Genomic DNA, 20,593 nt, shown 5'->3' with positions numbered 1-20,593 from the left:
TTATCTGGGTCAGACTTTGCTGCATATGCTTGTTGCATGTGCTTTATATAAACATTACATGTGTTTCAGCTAATAATTCATGATCATTTTAAGGAGAAAAGAAACATGTATATTGCTTAAATATGCAGAAATATTACCGACAAAAGAATAAGTGATTGACTTTCTCTAGAAAATAGGGGAAAATGGTAAATTGAAGAAGAAAAAAAGAATAGGGTTTTGTGTGATTTTGCCTATATCTTGTCAAACCATGAACTGAGACTTCTCTCTCGAGTCTTCAATAAGAGCTCGTACACAGCTGGATGTCAGATTTCCTCTGGCCGATGACAGGCCAGCTGCAGTTGGACTCTCTGCGTGGCGGCCAAGACAGACAAGCGAGGATGGAGAGAGGGATAAGGACAGATCAAATGAGACGGAAAAGTAACGGGGAGAGAAAGATAGGGAACAAAGAAGGATGGATGGAGGGAGGCCGGACGTCAGACAGAAACAGGAGGTGAGAAAGAAGCGCTGGGGTAACCCTGGAAGGCGTGGAGAAAAGGGGGAACCAATGCTAACCCGTCTTTGTCTGAGCCAAGTGGGAAATGATGAAGGGGGAAGAAAAAACATGGGAGAGACAGGGGGCATTAAAAAAGCATAATGTGGTGATAAGTTCCTTTCACTTGCATTTTTTTGGTTGTTGCTCTGACCACTCTGATTCACTCTGAAGTGACTGGGCCCTTTTGTTCACAGCCAGTGTCCCTCCACTTAGAGTGGAAGACCGAATAAATGCCTGCACACAATCCTGGGACCTGCATGCCGCCATCCTGATAAAGGATACATGATTTTTTTTGCTCCATGATGATTCAAATTTAACACAGAACAACACACAAAAGAAGCTGTCATCCCTTTTGGTTGAATGTTTCAAAAGCCATATAAAAATATGCAAAAACACTCTCCAAACCGTGCGAGGCGCCTTTTTGTAATAGTCAAATGTGTCAAAGCAATGTTTACGCTACCGAATGACACCTGAATACAGAGGCCATGGCGGTGGCTGGCAGTATAACAAAATGACAGTGTTAACAACACACAGGAGCCAGGCTGAGACCTGCAATCACCAGTGAGAAGCACAGAGCTGGGTTTATCTTTCAGAGGCGGGACAAGTGAGGTTTTGTCAGGAGGTGGGTGAGCTCGGACACTCTAATTGCCCACGTCTCCTGTACGGCTGGTATTTCTGAGGATTGTTATTGGCGGGTGATGTTTGGCGCAAGATCACATCTGGATCCTATCCTCTCTAGCCGCTCTGTGCAGCGCGGCACAGCAACAAGAAACAGCTGTGCAAAACTGGCTTCAATTAGCCTCACATTCTCCCTGACAGTTAATCCCTTTCTATTCCCCTTCTCTCACTGTTTTTTCTTCTTCTTCCCTTTAACTGTTCGGTCACTCCTTCTCTTTCTCTTTTTTTAAGCTTTGCTTCAGGTTGCCACACTGTCTGAAGTAATAGGCAGGGGAACACAGTGTGCTGAATTGGAAACAGACAATGGGACAGAAAGCTGAGAGGTCTCACGAAACACGGAACATGACAAATCCTATCTGTTTGAAAAGACTGATGATGGGGTTTGCAGTGGTTTGGGGATTCAACACACGGCAACTTGATAATAGGATGCAGAGATTATATATTTTCTCTTCCTGTCATTGGGTAGTAAACATTTCATTACAATTAGGGTTCATTCAACTCTTACACTCCAATTTACTGTATACAGCATGCGATCCATAACAGTGGATATGTGACACACGCAATTAAAGTCTGTTTAAACAGCCATTTGGTCACATACTGTTACTCCAACAGAAGATGCCAGATTCTTTGTTGTGGTTCTCACATGTGGAGCACTGGGCAACAATATGACCCCATAAATTGAAGTGTTTAAACATCTCCTTTCCCACTAAAACCACACTTTGCAAACACTTAAGTGCGATCCAGCAGTGCAGCACACTGAATGTTGTCGCTCAAGAGTCATTAATCAAATTCAGCTCAAACCAGTTCAACTGCACACCATCTTGACTCAGCTAAAGTGCACCGGGGAATCCAGCTCAGATTGGTCCTGTGATAGGAAATGGGAGCCAGGTTTGAGGTAAGGGAGACAATTTGATGGGCTTGATGAGCAAATCTGAAAGGTTCTGCAGTCATTGTAGCCCTGGGGCCTGAGTAAAACACTAACAGGTGGTAGTGCTGGTGGAAAAGACCCACGCAGAGACCAGAGGGAGTAAGAAGGATACTGGGCTAGCAGCCTGACACACACAAACACACACCCAAGCACACACATATTACAAAAAACACAACATTAATGACACATAAGCAACACACAGAAAAAAGCATTTGCAGCGCGCCAAAAACCACGCAACTCGGCGCATTTGCATATATTTTCAACAGATGCACCTGAAACGACACTTCACATGCACACAAACAGCACACGCACACACATGCATACAAACAACCCACAAAGACAAGAAACTGTGCAGGGATGACTCAGAGAAGATCTGCAGGCACCTCTCTCTACCTCCAGCACAGGCACATTCTCCCACATGCAACACAACACAAAGGGCCTACGTCTGGCAACGCTAACAGCCCACTCAAGCCAAAACCAATTAGGTCTCTAATGCAAACCTGCAGGGCCCCTTTGTCGTTTATTTCCCCTTTTAATGTCAGAGGATTGGAATCTGACTCTATAACCCACCCCAAAGAAAAGAAGGAAAAAGGCAAAAGGGAAATTTATCATGGGGTTCCAAATCATCCACATGTTTTTAAGTCAAGCTAATTGAATCAATGTTGAATGGAAATGATTGACTAGTGTGAGCAATGTTAGCATTCATTCTCTTTAACACATTTTCTTGCAGTGTACACACATCCTCTCTGCTTCCCAGAGGGCTATTTAGCTTTCTGCAAAACATCAAATTACTCCAACGATTACGATAAAACAGAAGAACACACATATTTGAGCTTTTGCGGATTGTAGTTGGAACCAAAGTTTTCCAAAACAGAATTTCTTTTTCAAACTCAGAATCCATCATGTTTATAGTTTTATATTACAGTACACCCTCTGCTGCTCCCTGGTGGCAACTGTAGCCCCATCATTATCATCATCACCACAACATCACCATCAGCATTACAGTCATGTCTTTGTCATGCGATTATTTGTTTCTCTGTGGGGGGAAAGGGGACCAACTGGAGTCCTGAGGGGAGCCACAGTGACACATGGGGGCCTGCAGTCGTGCCCCTGGGCCCTGCTGACCCCACTTGCATTGCAGGACTGTACTATTGACCCCTGATGTAAAGCAGGCAGAAACCGCAAGCGAAAAGAGAAAAAAAAAAACTCATCCTGGCATCAAGCAGCAGCTCCAGCCTGGTTTCACACCGCCTGGTGTTTTTGTCTTAAAAAGCTGTAAAGTCCAGATGGTGGAAAGAGAGAGAAAAAAACTTTGCCTGGTGGATTAAGGGCTCCAAATCCTCCACTGAATAGACACATAGACTGAAAGCTGCTATTCAATTAAATAGGAGCATAATAGCTGTCTTGTGGCTTTTATAAGGGATAATGCATCCAATAGAGTGTGTTATGCATAGTTCATTTTCACTCTTTAATGGATCGTAATGAGCATAAGATCTCAGCAGACAAAGGGATGACTGAGTTTTTGTTTGGTCATTATAATGATTTGATATGATCTGAAGTAACACATTCAAAGGTCTCCTCTGAGGACTTAGCCTGCTCCAGGAGAAGAACCTAGAAATAATAGAGTGGGGTTTTTGTCTGTCCACATTATGTAGAGAGGCTCATTACGGGGCGAATACAGCCTTTTAGATGAGATTCTGGTCCTTAATGTGTAAAACATAGAAATAAGATGAGAAGCACACACGGGCAATTAGTTTTAACTCAGCGTGATGTAGCTATTATAGTGTGCAGGTGCAAATGTACATAGCCTATCTGTTAGTTATTTCTGGTAATAGTAAAGTGTGATGCTTCATTTTACACAGCATGTTAAGCATAATTTAAGGTCTACTTACAATTTAAAGCACTCGGCATTCCGACCATGCTCCTCTGTCTTTGAGTTCTCTTCCTCTTGTCAGAATTATGGCTGATACGATCAAAATCCTTCAGTGTATCTTCTCTACAGAGCATCTACTAGATTCAAACACTTAAAAACAAATCTTTTAAATTAAATAGAGTGGAACGAAACCTGCAGGAGACGATCGATTCGGTCCACCACCAGGCATCAGGTATGTAGTCCCTAGCCCCTAGCGCTACAGAGAATATTTGAGTAGGCGGTACTAATTGTCAGCATTTAAGCAGAAAGCCAATAACGCGCCGTTGTTACAGCAGGGAAACGTTGTCTCTTATTATCTGCAATGATTAACTCCAAGCAGCAACAATAGGACACCAGCGCTCAACTCACATAATCCTCACAGCAGACACACTTCCACTGCCTTGAGCAAAGTCGTTTATGACCTCGACTTGGTTGGTGTATTGATTTTGTTTTTCAGAGCCTAAATCTATAGTCTGGAATGCCTCCACAAATTGTCATTGAAGGATAGGGAGAGCCTGAGGAAACTTAAAAGGATGCATTGCACTTGATAATATGTGGCCATAAGGGATGAATTATAATTTAAAATGTTGCACCATACAACCAAGCATAAAGGCAAAAAACAAAAGTTGAATATTTTGTGTGTCATCTTTTGAGCTTCATATAAGCCAGCACACAAACATCTACAGTCAGAAGGATCTGGACTCCATCCAGAGTCTCACGTGTTATTCTTTTTTAAAAGCATAACATTTCAGTGTTGGCTGAGATGATTGTGAGCTGTACCCCCCCCAACACACACATAAACATCCACCATCATCTTTCCATCCTCCACCCCCCTGCAGCCACCCACATATGCCACACGCTCCTGTCCTCCCCCTCCCCTCCAGCCCCCCATCCTCCACTCCTGCCAGGCTGCCACCTGCTCTCTGCAGCATGCTGCACAGCTGCTCTGCTACAATAACAAATTAAGGTCCACCGTGGCAGGCAGGAGTCATTACCTACTGCTCCTGCTATGGAAGAGCCAAGGAGCCATCGGCTACTGCCTCTGTGTGAGGGGAACACAGGTTCACCCCCCTTTTTGCGTAGAGCTCGGGGCCAAGGGCCACTAATTGTTTTGATGTGGAGCACAGGAACAGGGGTGCTACAGTTTGGGGACACAGAAGCTAAGAGTGACTACTTGCTGTGTCTGTGTCAGGAGCAAGTCACATGCTGCTGACTGTGCTGTTTTCCCCGTGAATGAAAGACAAAGAAAATGCATGACATTTCCAAAAAAACACATGATCAGACCCCTGCTTAAAAATCACTGATTTATTTACCAGAATCCATTCTTGAGCTATTGTTTAAGAACTTAGAAACATAGTTGGATATGTGCATCCTCAAATTTGATTAGCAATAAATAAATCAACAAGTAGATTGCTTTATTATCTTTAACTCTTTAAACTTAAATACTGCTTTCTTATGGGTAAATTCTACAAATGGTGACAATGTAACTTTCTTATTGGTGTTATTAAAATAACAATGCACCAAATAAGGTACTTGAAGGTTGTTTTGTGCCGATCCCTGCATTAGAATCTTGCGATAAATTAAATTCACTTGTCACTTGTCAAATGTAGTGAGAGCATTAATTGAAATGGAAAAGCATGATAAAAATGCATCAGGAAATAATTTTCATTTGTTAGTGACTGAACAGCAGTGTGAAGGTACAATCCACAGATGAGGTGTGGATATCAACATTTAAAAGCAGTACTAACGGAAGATACAATGTTACTCTTTGCTTTGGAGAAGATTAAGTAAAACTCAAAGTTACAAACATTTTAACGATGTTGCCAGTGAAATTTGGCCTACTGTTTTAATGAAAAGGGGAGACTCTGTAGTTCTCTAGATCAACCACCCACATAGTCTCCGGCAGGTGCACCATACACAGTTCATTTACTGCCTGCACCTGCCTGAGAACACAAGACACAACAAAGTGAAGAAGATAATGTTACTGTGAACAGGCTGTTCTGTAATACCTTGAATACGTTGTAATTACATATATGAGACAAATGAATACTCCAAAACAGTAAAATTAACAGAAACTGTCTTTGAATGGAAAACATGTTGAAATCACATATATTTACTGCAAGAGAAGGCTGTAGAAGTGGGGGGAGTAAAGATACTTGGAAGCATGCAGCAAAGAATCAGCAGGTGTATAGGCATAAAGAATGAACACCAAATGTATTTATATGGGGTTGTTTGAGTTACATTGTGATTATACATGATTGGACAGCTTATAGAATATGTATGCACGAACTACCATTGCAGACCCATTTCTTATTTCAAATAACCTTCTGTATCACAACATGATCTTTTATTATTTCAACATTGAAATCAATCAATCGGTGTAATTTAAATCTACATGTGTAGTATGTATTCAGTGAATTACTCATACAATGAATCAATCCAGACTGAACCTTTGATTGTGACAACAATGTCCAATCTAACTCATCTTGTCAACAAGCTCAGTGACAGGTTAACAAAGAGATGACTAGTCAGTTAGCAGGAAGCTGACGTCAAAGAAGAAACTCAGAGGCTCAGACGGTGGTGGGATTTGCAGTGACCATTATGGTCCCTCTGTGTGTGACAGCTGGCCATTGCCCCCCTTCGTCGCCTTTCAGCGTCTTTGTCACAGCTCCTTTAATCACACCAGCAGGACTGTTACACAGCAAATCAGCTGACCTGACCTACTGGCTGACTGAGTGACTGTCTGAACGTATAACCTACTGAGCATTAGCAATGTTTTTACAAGATGAAAGTAACCCTCTCCCATAATACCAAAGAATTCTCAACATGCAAACTAATGTGTAGTAAGCATTGTGCCATTTTCAAATTAAAGCCCATGCCAAGACAATGGAAGATGTCATGAGTATATGGAAAGTCCTATAATCCATCGTGAGCTCGCTGCCCAGCACCTAACAGCATACAGACAAAGGTAGCAACTATTAGCTGGGAAACATTATGCAGCATTTAGCAGCTAAAAGATGGATATTTCCAACCAGAGGTAAGCAAATACCAAAAACACAGCTAAAAAAAAGTCAATGTTGGACTTAAATGGTGGCATCTCCAAATGAATGATAATGTTGTTGTTTTCACATGGAGTACAACTTTGATGAATGACCAATTGCAAACTGTCTTGAGATTGCTGACCTTTGAGTGGACGAAGAGAACCAAAATGGAAGGTAACAACCTGCAAATACGTTACATCACCAAGCTTCAAGCACCACGTATTTCGAGTGAATGCACACATGTATTTTGCAGTGCTGTTTTCTGGACACTAAAAGACTAGGACTATGTTATGTGGGAAAAAATAAATTTCACCATCATGTAACCCTCCCGTGTTTTATTTTTTCTCTGTATAGAATCACTCTGTAGTTGTCATAAGCCATGGAGTGGAGAACCTGCAGGTCTTTCTTCTATCCACATGTGTACTTCCTAGCCTCACAAGGAACTGGCTACCCCTCCTCTCTGCCCAGTATGCTGAGATAAGTAATCACTTCCTTGCGGTGATCTGACAGTGCCAAAAACACTGTGAAAAGTTGCCATTAATAAATGAGCTCACACATTTACCCTTTGCAACCCTGCTCACTTACCCTCTCCACTATGCAGTGGTTGACCTGACAGATTCTTAATCCCCGTGAGGGAATGCTTTCTCCAATGATTTGCTCTTTCACTTCACTGTACTGAGTCAAGAGGGGCCAAGCCGTTAGCTGGGACTGTTTACCCTGCTTTCTGAGCAGTCGTGCCATCTGCATGAGCTCTAGGTTGCATAAGGCCTGGCAGATATGACACCTCCGCAAAACCTGTTCCCTTCTATCAATTGTTTCAGTCTGCGCCTTCCAATATTATCTTTTCCCTCCCCTGTGCCTTTCTTCTTGTTCCCTCTGTTGGCTTTTCATGATTTCACTCTCCTTACCAATTATCTTTTCATTATGTTTTGCTCCTCACCTATTGTACATCTCCCTCACCCTCTATTACATGCATCGCTCCTCTGCTCTCCCCTCCTCTCCTCCTGTCATCCCCAACAGCTGACAGAACAGACCCTGCCTGGTGGCGACACTTCACCCACGCCGACCCGAGCCAGATCACTAGTGCATGTGGGAGCCAGACCCAGGGCCAAGGCCAGGGTTTCTGCTGGGGGTGGGGGGAGCAAGATGGCCCTAGTCATCATAATCATTCATTGCCTGCTGGTCCCTCTGTCCTCGGCCCCCTCCCACTCCTCCTGCTTTTTTGTCCTCCTCATGTCAGGGCCACACGGCACGCGTATCAGCTGAGCCCAGGATGCTTCGGAGTCAACGGGGTCAGGTGGCAGACGCTTGGTTAATTCTCCTGGGGCTGCAAAGTGCTCGCATCAGCTCATACAAACGGACACTGAAACACACAGATAGAGACAGACACATACACATTCTCACAGACACAGATACACAGTATTCATTGCACCCAAAAAAAGACTATTATGCAGACTGTAGATAGAAAATGCTATTATTAGAGAGCTCAAACAGGGGGTTTGATGAGGGCGATGGGGCAATGGGTCTGTCAGACAATCAGATAGATCGGCATTAGGAAGGAGGAGGGGAAGATTATAAACACATGACCAGATGGAGAGAGAGATAGCCCTATTATGTAGATCCTTCCATCCCTCAGCCCTGTCTCGTCTTGTTCGCTTGGATCCCTCATGCATATATACCTTTACATTATTCAGTAGGTTATAATGAGAGTAACTGAATGTGGTGGGGGTTAAAAAATGGTTGCTGGGCGGTTTAGATGGCAGAAGGTGGGCCACAGGTGTACAAGCCTGAGACTTATTCTTCTCTTTGACCTCTCATTATCACCCCCAAGTTCTCATCCATTATTATCCTGTGTCCTCGGGTGTTTAGGGAGCAGCGTGGTGTGTCTACTGCAGTCTGTTCACTGCACAGTCTGTCATTCATATTTGGTGAATAAATTATTCCATATTTTTAATCTATTATTGTCTGCTCATCTGTTTGTCTGTTTTGTGAAGTCTAACAATCTGCGCTTCTGTCTTTTGACCCATTTCCGATCTCTTTCTCCCCTCTCCGCTCATTTCTGACCACATTTCCGGTGACTTATCTAATGGCTTGGCAGGTGCTTATCAATAATATGATTTGCAGCTGCTCATCGCTTCACTGACTGTCACTTTTGATTAAAATCTTTTCGAAATCCTACTGTCACATCTGCATATCTCTCCTCATCTTCCCCTCTATCTATTTATCTTTTTCTATCTCTGTGATCATCCATCTATCCACCAGCCTGTCCTGGGCGGCCTGTAGTGGAGCGGTCTGGTCTGTTGTTACAGAGGAACAGGTGGGGCAGGCTAACAGTAAGAGCAGGCTTGAATCACACACACACACACACACACACACACACACACACACATGCAAGCTGCAGGGAGACAGGCAGTCAGCCGCCCAGACACTGGCCCATATGGTAGACCTCTGGAGCTGTTGCCCTTTGCAGAGTAGGGGAGGGATATATGGAGAGATGGTTGGAGGATGGCAGGAGCAGGAGGAGGCAGAGGGAAGCGGGGGGAGGTTTAAAATTAATCAGCAGGCCACCCCAACTGTCCACTGTCTTTGGGGAGTTGAGACATGCATATATGTGGCTGATTGAACCGAGAGTGAGGATGGCAAGTGGGGGTTTGAGTGTATTCAGTTGTCTTTTTCTTTTACTATTTTACTTGATTTTATTTATCTGATAGAAAAATACAAACATTCTTTAACAAGATAAAATATTTTTAAAAGTTATTTTTCTAAACCTCTGGTTATCGTTTGCATTGTTTGTCATTTGTATTATGTTATACTTCATGTTAATCTTCACGGAGGTTTTTGCAGCTAGTGATGGAAGAAGTATTCAGATCTCCTACTTAAGTAAAGTAACCCATTGCAAAATATTCTGTTAAAAGTAAAAGTCCTGGATTCAAGATCTTTCTTAAGTAAAAGTAGAAGTACTTGCAACAAAATGTACTTAAAGTAGTTCTTTTGTAGAATTGCCCCTTTTACAATATAAATATATAATACATTTTATAATGTGGTATTATTATTAATGTGTTATTAATCTATAAAAATGCCTCTCATTTAATAAGATGATCATTATTGCTTGGATGTAAAATCTAGTGACTATTGTTACATCAAATGTGCTAGAGTAGAACCAAAAATATCTCAATGTGTCACTGTCGCAATACTGTACATATGTTTCCCTATGACAAGCAACTTGTCAGTGCAATACATGACTACACCAACTCCAAATGTGTTTTCTATGAGAGGACTTCTATTCTTTTGTGTGAGAGATTCTTACAAATCCTTATGGTGAATCTTTGAAAAAAATATTAAGGCCTGGTACTGTGAAAGATAAGCTGGCCACCTGCCATTCACATCACAAAGGAACCGACTGACAGATGTATAGACAGGATGTCAGATGGTCAAATGCTTTGTCATAATTCTAAACATCATTAGGTAGATGCACTGCTTAAGGCAAGCACTGTCGTTAAAGCCTCCTATTCATTGTTGCTGAGCTGTCTATATGTGTTGTTCTATACATGTGCTAAATAGTACATCCAAGTGTTTTTGTCTGAACAAAGAGTTGTACAACAGTGCAAATATAGGTAAAAGTGTATAGAGAGAAATACAAATACTGCATATATACCTCATTTTTTACCTCAACAAGGCCTGACTCTATCATAATGTTCACTTCAATCTAACTCCATGTTGAACAAATAAAACAAAGTGGGCCTGAATCTTACCTTGATTTTGCCATAGGGGGCACAAATACTCCACAACAAGCTATTACCTGTTGTAATGTTAGCAAAAAACGTACCTGACTACACATAGACACTTACTGAAATTTGTTTAGCCTGTTTGTTTTCTACCATCTCAGGAGGAGAATATCTGGCTCAGCTAAACGTCAGCTACAAGTCAGGGGAATGTTCCTCTTCACTAGCTACTTGCTAACCTTGGCTGCTGTTTGTTGCAGTGCCGGTGGCATGCACTGGGTTTATCATTAGTGTTTTTTGCTGAAAACAGCTGCCTGCTGTGGCTGGAAACACAGATAAGAGCGCCGAGACTGAACCATCAGTACGTTTGTGGGCCATAATCAAAATGTTAAACTAAAAGAGGCTATAAAGCTCAGCAGAGCTAAGAGTTGGGTAATGATTCTGTGAGTCCTTCACTTTGCATGATGCCTTTTACACGTTACACATAGTCATTTGATTTGTTGTTAATATAAAGAAATAGTAAAGCATGAAATATATAATTTGGCCGCTTTACAAAAAGATTATATTATGCATTTTATCTTAATTTTGATCCATATTTTCATTAAAGCTGTTTTTTATAACTGCTATATGTTAATCACAATATTCATACTGAAAGTAATTATGAATGTCAAATTCATTAATGCCTTTTAAATCAATTAAACTAGTTGTTTAACCATTTACTTATCAGCCATTAAATGTTCTCTTTGAGAAAGGTTTGCATAGTCTATGAAATATATTTCACAGATGAATAATAGCCTATTTGTAAACATGCTGCACTCTTCTTGGTAAAAAACAGGCTAACTGTATTGAGGATACCAATACTGGATACTCGATTGAGCAGTTCCCCGTTGATGTCTTCTAAATGAAGAAATGCCTCTGTAATTCCGTGACTAAAAGTAGTAAATAGTACAGTAATGTTTTCAAACTGAAATGTTATTTAAAAAACCTACATGACTTGAGTTAAATGCAGAGATGTTTGTTTAAAATGCATGCATTTTCACTGGACATATGGTTGGATATAAATTTAATAACTGTGGTGCATTTAATCCTGGGACAGATTACTATGGTGTAGTGTTAGTTGATGACACAGTAATTGTAGGCCTATATTTAATCTTATGCACAAGAGATTATCTGGTATCTGTATGAAATATATTATAATCAATTGGTAAAAAATTAAAAATAAAACTCTGAAAGGTCAGATAAACTAAAATCAGTCAGCCTGGTTTCAAAGAAAAAGAGACAAACAATAATGATATCTTGCAAAAAGTCTGAAATATTGCCCTTAAAGGCATTTTTTAACTTTTTAAAAGTTAAATATATAGGTTTTATATATGTTGTTGTATCTTTTACAATAAAACTCATAAAACACAATCATAAAAACTGTTTAAAGATGTAAAAAGGTAGAAACTATTGAATATCCCTTTCCAAATATATGCCTCATATTCAAAAACATGTCCCTGTGTTGCACTAAGCCACTTACATTGGTGTCTGTCTTGATGTAATGGAGCCATTTGATCACCAGGGGGAGACAGAAGATTGGGAACCAACCTTTGAAAACTCTATCTCTGTGTTGTGCAGAACATTAAGTTTGTCTGTGCATTATGTTCAATGGACGCATAAAATTCAGCTACAGGAAATAAAACTACATCTCAATATATATACAAGTAACCAATTCTAACTTAATACAGCAGTTTAGGTAGAGTTGGTCTATCTGTTTTGCTGCTTCTATGTTATAATGAGGTTTTATTAACAGATGAGCATATTTAAACCATCTGTATTGGTTGAGAGCCATTTTCAGTCCAAAGTTCCAAACTTGTTTTCATTAAGGGAGCAATTGCCCCTTTACCAACCCACCCAGAAGACTAGTTTCTAAAATTGGATGCAGGAACTTCTTTGCTATTTCACCTGCTGTGAAGCAGATGTAACACAGGCTGCCACACACACAGCTGAAGGGATGGCAGATTTCTTGCAGAAGCAATAGAGCATTGAGAATGTGGACTGCTTCATCAGCTTATTTCAGTGACTCATGCATGTTGTTAATGTCTACTCCGCCCAATTAAGTGCACCTCTGCTGAGTCACCAAGACTCAGTGCAATCCTTATCCATGTTTAGTTGGAATCAAGACCAAGACCAAATTGCTTTTTCATTGTGTATTACTGCTGATTAATATACATAAGTTTCAAACATATATTAGACCATATGTGTTTCCATAGTATTTAAAATATAGATTGAAAGAAAAACTGAAAGGTTACAACTAGAGATTTGCACAAAGTTATTTGTGCATATACGAGGCAGAATTGTTGCAAATTGCGGACTCTACAGAAATAAATTGTATTGCTTGATAGATCAGATGGATGTTGGAATAAAATAGATCAGAAAAAAAGAATTGATTCAGAGAAAGTTATTTAAGATGTAGTCTTGTGGACTGCCTGGAAAATAATAAGAAATGAGGCACAAGTCTTTACCATGTATGCATTCTATCCAGAGAACATTTGTTTCCAAAGCTCTGCATGAGTACATGCATTTCTAGGATGGGGGTTAGGGTTAGGGTTAGGGTTAGCCACGGTGTGAATCAAACTGATCCAAACAGTGATGCTATTTGCTCTACTACTTCAAAGAGAACCAACAGCAAACTTCTAAGCCAATAACTACACATATATTTTTTGGTCTCTTGAAGTCTTTCTCTTCACTCTTATGCAACTCTGTCCGGCAAATCAGGTCCTGATTCAGCTTTACTTTTGCTCATATACTGCACTGCTAACTCCTTTAGTACCTACTGGAAAGAAGCTTTGGCAAACCACCCGTTTAGAGAACGCCATGTTTGTCCTGTGTTTACCTTTTATTAAGATTTTGCTGAGCAATGATAGGAGGGTTTACTTGCCACAAGCAGTTTAAGGAGCTACAGCCCAGAATTGTCATGGTACTATGAGTTTCTTTGTGAAGTATATTTTGAATGAGAACTAATAAGGCATATTCTTTCTTTTACTTATTCATGAAGCAGTATTGTGACATTACGTTTCTTTACTCGCATTGTTAACATCGTATTTATTGTAAGCATGTTTTCTGTCAGCAGAGTTCAAACTGAAGACAATGTGTAAATGTCATGCCTGATATGAGCTCTATGGCAGAGCAGTGAGCTACGGCCTGGGAAGCACTACTTATTTTATTTTCTTTATGACAGAACGTCAGTAGCCTATATATCAGTGCAGTGATTTTGTGTCTGTTGGGCACATATTGCAAATTAGATCTGTGATCTATATAAGCCCGGATGGTTCAATGCACTAAATAAATAATAAAATAAATCAAAACTTAATTATGTGTGACTCAACTGCACACACTTTATTAATGGAGGATCTCAACATGAAGCTCTTTGAACTTTGTGTGAGTTTGTGTGTTATGTGTGTGTGTGTGTGTGTGTATGTGTGTGTGTGTGTCAACACCATTGCTAATCGTATCACCCTCAATTAACTTTAGCTACTTCTTTCTACTGGATCAACATCTCTGGAGGGAGACAAAGTCCGGATAGAGAGAGAGAGAGAGAGAGAGAGAGAGAGAGAGAGAGAGAGAGAGAGAGAGAGAGAGAGAGAGAGAGAGAGAGAGAGGAGGTATGTGTGTGTGTGTGTGTGTGTGTGTATGTGTGTGTGCCCCCTACCCCATCCCTCCACCCCCTATCTCTTTACAGGACTGCCAGTGCGTCTAGAGTTATTCCAGGAATGCGTTGAACATGGCTGCCGCGATGAAGGCGCAGAAAACGGGACTGCTAGAACTTCGAGTGACCGTGGACCGCTGGATCCGGGTGTTGGCCACTCTTACCGAGGACACACTAACACTAAACCCCGGAGAGGGTGCCGAGGAGCCCGCAAAACCCAACCCGAGCCCCGTCGGTGCAATCAACGGAGACCCCCCGAACCTCAGCTCGTCCCCGGTCCCGGAAACCATCACCAACGTGAAGCGCACCGTGCGAGTTACCAAGCAAGATGTGGGAGGACTCGGAATCAGTATAAAAGGTTAGACAGTTTAAAGAAATAATAACCAAACTGTTAACTTCATAAACGTCGAGTCAATGTCTGTTCGCAGAAGTTTTGGCTAGTTTGAAGTTGAGTGCAGTTTCTGTCAACGACGACGAAAACACACCCGTCTACTTGACAGTTAACTTAGCTAACTTCAAACTGACTGTTAAATCCCACAATGTGCGATAATTTCCACCATAACGTTTAGTCAAGACACATTATTATTTGTATTTTAATTCAAGCTAAATGCAGGGCTGTTGTTTGCACAGAGAAAAACATGACAGCTGTGATTATTATCTCACGCTGTGCAACTTAACGGGGAACCATTTCAGTGTCCCAGAGTCACCGGAGATGGCAATTAGCTAACGTTACTGTCCTTGGCAGTGTGGCTTGGCACTCCCCTAATAAAATGCGAATTAAAAACTAAAATTGTTAAGTTAAAAAAATCATGCTATTTTATGCTACGTAGTACTAGTTTTAACAAGTAGACAACTTCTTATATAACTCCTAATAGTTACGAATAATGTAGCTAGCCTATTTAATTTAAATGCCATTGCCAACCCTCTTTTGTTATGGATTTTTTATTTTTTATTTTGAGTTTATCCCTCCAGCAGACTCACTAAAGTCAGATGATAACATGCTGAAGTTTAGAAGACCAATACACATAAGGTTATCATAAACCAAGACAAACAAAACGTATCAACTGTTAGCAACTTTGTGCAGTTGTTTTGTGTTATAGCCTAACACTTCAGTTTGTTTAAACCTCTATTTTAATTTTGAGCCATATATCTGAAGGGTGCACTAATTAGATACAAGCTTATGAAAGTGGTGAAAGTGAGTCCCAGAAACAAAGAGTACATCCATCACTGTGGTTTATAGTTTTTACAAAAAACTACTTTTCTTGGGTAAAATTTCTTTTTTGCTGATGAACTTTGTCTTTGAATCAGCAAACGTTACCAGCATTGCTCCTATAACCCCTTGATAGGAAAAAAAAGTGACCTTTCCATAGCTCACAAGCCAGGCTTACATACCTGTGCGGTGTAGGCCTACTGTTCAGCGGCTGATAAAAGCCTTTTTCTTGTCCTGTTTTTTTTTGACCTGCAGCTAAAGGCTACTATCTCAATGGAGATCTCATTGTGAAGCATTTGGGAAGCTGTGTAAATACAACAGATAAAATTGACAGCACATTGAATACAGTCTGAGCGATATTTCAATTTTATTCCTGGAAGTTACTAGACTGGGTAGTGGGTAAACCCAGCCCGATCTGCCGGCGATTTGATTTCGCCCTGCAGCTCAGGCTGGAAACCTGTACATTTATCTATCCTGCTTCTGTTACAAATTTACGGGAACCAATCACAAACTGGCTTATCCACCTGCCGCGCTATTGGCAGGTTTAACACGATGACGATAGAGAAGCGACCAAGCAGCGACTTGTTTACATTTGGCCACCGAAGCGCAGCAACCTGTTGATGCCGCTGTCGCTGCTACGTCACCCGGATCGTTGGTCTGATTGGTTGAAGGACTATCCAATTGCATACAAAGTCATTTGAACTATGCCCGTTGATCATGCCTCTTGTGAAGAGAAAATACAGATCAGACTCCCCAGACTAATGTTCAATCTTAAAAGATTGATCTTGGTCAGGTTATAGCCAGACTAGGAAGTGACCAACATGGTTTAGCCCAAAATTAATAGGCTGTTTGAACAAGATAGATTCAAGGCTTTTTTTTTTTTTTTTAACAATGCTTGCTTGCTTTATGAGGCCTTTTTTGCTTTGTATCTCTGTTGCAATTTAGTTACCAATTTGTTCACGGCCATTTTAATCCTCCTGTGGCCCACATTAGGGTTCCATTTCCCTGGCTTAAACAAGACCCCTTTGGGGTTAAAATGGTTAAAAAGTTATGATTGTCTGTGCCACTTACTTTGAGTTGGGATTCATGCACTATCACAACAATGATGGTGAATAATGGACCTGCACCCTGGTGTTGCATTCATGTGAGTTAAAGCCTTCACCTCCTAAAAGGGTCTGCAGCATTGACAGTTTATCACCATAGACTGTATAATATGAATGGACAGAGCATGTGTGACGTCACCCGTTGGTTTGTGGAGATCTGATATCCGTCGAGTTTGCCGTTACGGGCGCAGCCATCCTGGTTGCGGATTGGACGATTTTAGACGAGAGGGAGGAGTGAGGGAGGAGCCCTTACACTCTACGTTACGTTACACACTTTCACTGGCAATCACATCATAGCCACGCCCTAAAACACCCCCTGCTATATCGCCCATTTTAAAATCAACGAGACCATAATTAAAAAAATTAACATCATTCTGTATTGCAGAAGACTTAAAACTAGCGATTGAGACCATAAAATCATTCTGAAAATGTTTACTGAGGTAATAAATCAAGTGAGAAGTGGGTCACTTTCTCATAGACTTCTACAGAAACCAAACTCCTTTTGCAACCGCACGTGTCGCCCCCTGCTGGAATTCAGATAGAATGCAGCTTTAAGGCACTTCCGCATTTGCAGCACTTCACCGAACCGGATGCGTTGTCCATTAATATTAACAGTCTATGGTTATCACTTGGCTATTGACTGATGGACAGGGTCGATTTGACGGACAGCTGTGGACTCGTACCATTGTCATGTTGCAAAGATGGCTCGTCATTGTAGCTGCGGATGACATGTTCATTTTAACTCCCCCACCGCTGCCACCACCAACAACAACCACAACAAAGCCAGCCCCTAATGACATAAATGTAATGTCCATCTTTGTGGAAATGGGTGGCTTTGAAAATCAGACAGCATGTTATTAAAACAAAACCATAGCTGGCACTCTGCTGGCTTGACATTGTTGTGATTCTGGTTGTTCAAAGGCAACGATGAAGAGAGGGAGGAAGAAGGGTCTAACAGAGGCATAGAAAGAGAGAGGCAAAGGCACAAAGAGCAAGCCATACATAAAAATGGACTTGAAACAAGCCAGCAAGAGGTCAAATGAGTAGAAAGGATAAAAGAATGAAAAAAGGAGTAACAAATAATACAGTGTCAAAATGAAACAGGGTGAAGGAAATGAAAGAACAGGGCGAAGTTGTTGTGGGCTAGCTGACACCACATTGTGAACAGCTGAGAGGAGCAACCCATTGAGGAGCAAGCAGTTGTCATTGGCCAACGATGAAAGCTATGTGGCTGGGAGTGGAGTACTCCACTAGTGTTAATTTTAGGGAGCCCACCCCAGCTTGCAGAAAAGCATGGAGGCACTCAACCTTTCCTAAGTCCTATGTCTAAATTTAAGAGGAGAGGCTAGGAAGTGAGGCTCCAGATCTCTAGACAGGCCCACTGGTCAGAGTGAAGCAGTATGTGTATCTGCAGATCTGGGTGTAACACTTTGTGTTGAGCTTGGTCTTTTTTTTTCTCGCAATTCAAGTCACAGCTTCCTTGACATTGTTTAAATTGCTCCAGTCAGTGTGCTTTATCCCAGTTAGGTGTGATCTCATGCAAATTAAAATCGATGCGAGGATTTTTAGGGCAAACATTATGAAACCATGTTTTGATGCCTCAAACTCTTTTGTTACAGAACCCCTCAGATGTGCACATAGATAATAGTTTTGTCAGTTAACAAGGCTCAGGTGCAGTGTTATGTAACAAACATGTTATTAAAAAGCTATTCTGATTTTGAAGGGTTGCGTTAGATCTTTTTGTTCTGTTGTTTGTTCATTAGCACGGCATGCAATTTGATGAAGTTTGATGAACTTCATCAGCTGAGTTGATCATACTGAATTCTTTGAAAGGAGCATTAGCACAACAAACACATTGCTAGTACAAAATTACCTAATTAGGTACATGTCAGTGTATAAACCAGTACCATTCATTTACCTGTCATGGGTAGCTCCGGTGGTTCCACCCCCCTCCGCCACCCTTCTGTCAGCTGAGTGACACGCTGCCAGCTGAAGGCTGCTGACTGTTTGACATGAAAAGTTGGAGGAGAAAAGGCAGGGAAGGGAATATGGGAGGATTAAGGGTTGTGTAAGAGTGGCAGACATATTGACAGTATTTCTTTCCTACAATATGTCAGCTATGTTTGTTCAGCAGTCGTGTCAGTAAGAGGTATTTCAGATTGAAAGTAAACCTGAAAGCATGTGAACAGAGGAAGAGAAATAGAAAACATGTATAAAGGTGGGAAAGGGGTACTGTGTGCAGCACTTGTCCCTGTTGTTGGCCCTCACCTCCTTCGGCTGCCCCAGGGTCAGACTTAATAGTTTATCAAAACAATCTTCCAAACCATCATTTTGATCAAGTAATGTTGTCTCCTTATCAATTCAAGTATCTACAATCTATATGTGCATACATCATTTTGGTGCAGATGCCAAGTCATTTGGACACCAATATCCTCTCCTGTGACACTGATGTCACTATCATCCTCTCATATCAGCAGGCTGTCTTTTACCTACTTGTCCAACCATTTACTTTAAATAGATCCTTCACATACATTTCCACCTTTCATCAAGTAAAAGTGGATAGCACTGCAGTTGGTAAAGTGAGAAGTGCTGTGGTGAGCACCCTATTAGCATGGCTGTGGTATGTGAGAAATTATTAAATATTCAAAACTGTTATGCATGTTCGTGATTAAATGGTTTGCAACAGAGTCGCCAGGACAAATGTGTATAATGTTATATTCAGGTCAATATGTCCATCTGTTGTTGCTCGATAGGCTTAAGTTTGACATATTTAGCTTGCAGCATATTTTTGAGCATACAGTACTTTTGAGGTTATTCTGGATAATATTCTAGACAGTATTTGTCATTGTTTTGGAGTGTTGCAATAATAATAAACATTTTCAAAAAGCAAGCATATTTGTCCGCTCCCATGTTGATTATAAGAGCATTAAACTTGAACTTAAAAATATTGAAAAATATTCCTTTTCAAGTACATTTAGAACAGATTAATTAATTACGATTAATTTGCGAGCTAACGATGGGCAATCGTGAGATTAATTGCGATTAAATATTTGAATTGATTGACAGCCCTCATATCAACACATCACGATTCAGAGACTCAGTAAGCACAGGGCATTACCTCTCTTCTAATACTCAGTCATGCAGTGAACTACAATCTGATTCTGATGTCACAGAGCGGTCAAGTAGCTGGTAAATCCCTCTTTCTCAACAGCATAATGACTAACATGCACAGTAGGAGCTCAGCCCTTGTGTTTTTTTTATTTTTTATTAACAGCGCCAGGCTGTGGCCTCCAAAGGAAGATACATGAGTTAAATTCAAAGGAATCACCCAGAGGAAGCAACCTGTGGAAGATGTATTTTAAATTAATTAAATGTAATCCTCTTTTAGATAATTTCTCACTAGCCTGAAGGCCAGAGTCCAACTGCCAGCTGACATTAATGACGATATTTCTCATGGAGAGTGGAAGCCCACAGCAAAAGGCAGATCCATCAGCTTACTAGCTGACCTTCATTTAAAGAGAGAGAGAGAGAGAGAGAGAGAGAGAGAGAGAGAGAGAGAGAGAAAGAGATTGGAAACTTAGTAGGAAGTTAGCACAGGAGGGTAACAAAATAGGCGTGGACTTTTCTTATTGTATAGCTAAGTTGTGTAGTTATGATATGCAGTAACTGGACAACAAGCTGATAATATCTTTATATTAAACTAAGCTGTTATCTTTGTATTGGGTTTCACTGTCCGTATTTATTTCAGGCATTATCTCCTTCACTGTGACTTGCAAACT

The 20,593-nt window shown here is 40.9% G+C and overlaps 2 protein-coding genes across 2 annotated transcripts in view; one reads left to right on the top strand and one right to left on the bottom strand.

The window, feature by feature from the left end:
• The window catches only part of cbfa2t2 (CBFA2/RUNX1 partner transcriptional co-repressor 2), a 36,985-nt gene extending 32,832 nt beyond the window's left edge, over positions 1–4,153 (bottom strand). The window contains exon 1 of the mRNA XM_039798035.1: positions 4,031–4,153. Coding sequence (XP_039653969.1) covers positions 4,031–4,145 — 115 coding nt within the window. The 5' untranslated portion in view covers positions 4,146–4,153. The remainder of the gene's footprint in view (positions 1–4,030) is intronic.
• A 10,298-nt stretch (positions 4,154–14,451) lies between these two features.
• Positions 14,452–20,593, top strand: part of snta1 (syntrophin, alpha 1) — a 37,522-nt gene continuing 31,380 nt past the window's right edge. Inside the window, exon 1 of the mRNA XM_039798889.1 lies at positions 14,452–14,859. Within this exon, the coding sequence (XP_039654823.1) occupies positions 14,577–14,859 (283 nt within the window). The 5' untranslated portion in view covers positions 14,452–14,576. The remainder of the gene's footprint in view (positions 14,860–20,593) is intronic.

Source organism: Perca fluviatilis, chromosome 4 (genome assembly GCF_010015445.1).
Source record: "Perca fluviatilis chromosome 4, GENO_Pfluv_1.0, whole genome shotgun sequence".
Taxonomy (NCBI): domain Eukaryota; kingdom Metazoa; phylum Chordata; class Actinopteri; order Perciformes; family Percidae; genus Perca; species Perca fluviatilis.
The sequence above is the reverse complement of the archived record's forward strand: the minus strand, read 5'-3'. Positions and strand labels throughout refer to the sequence as shown.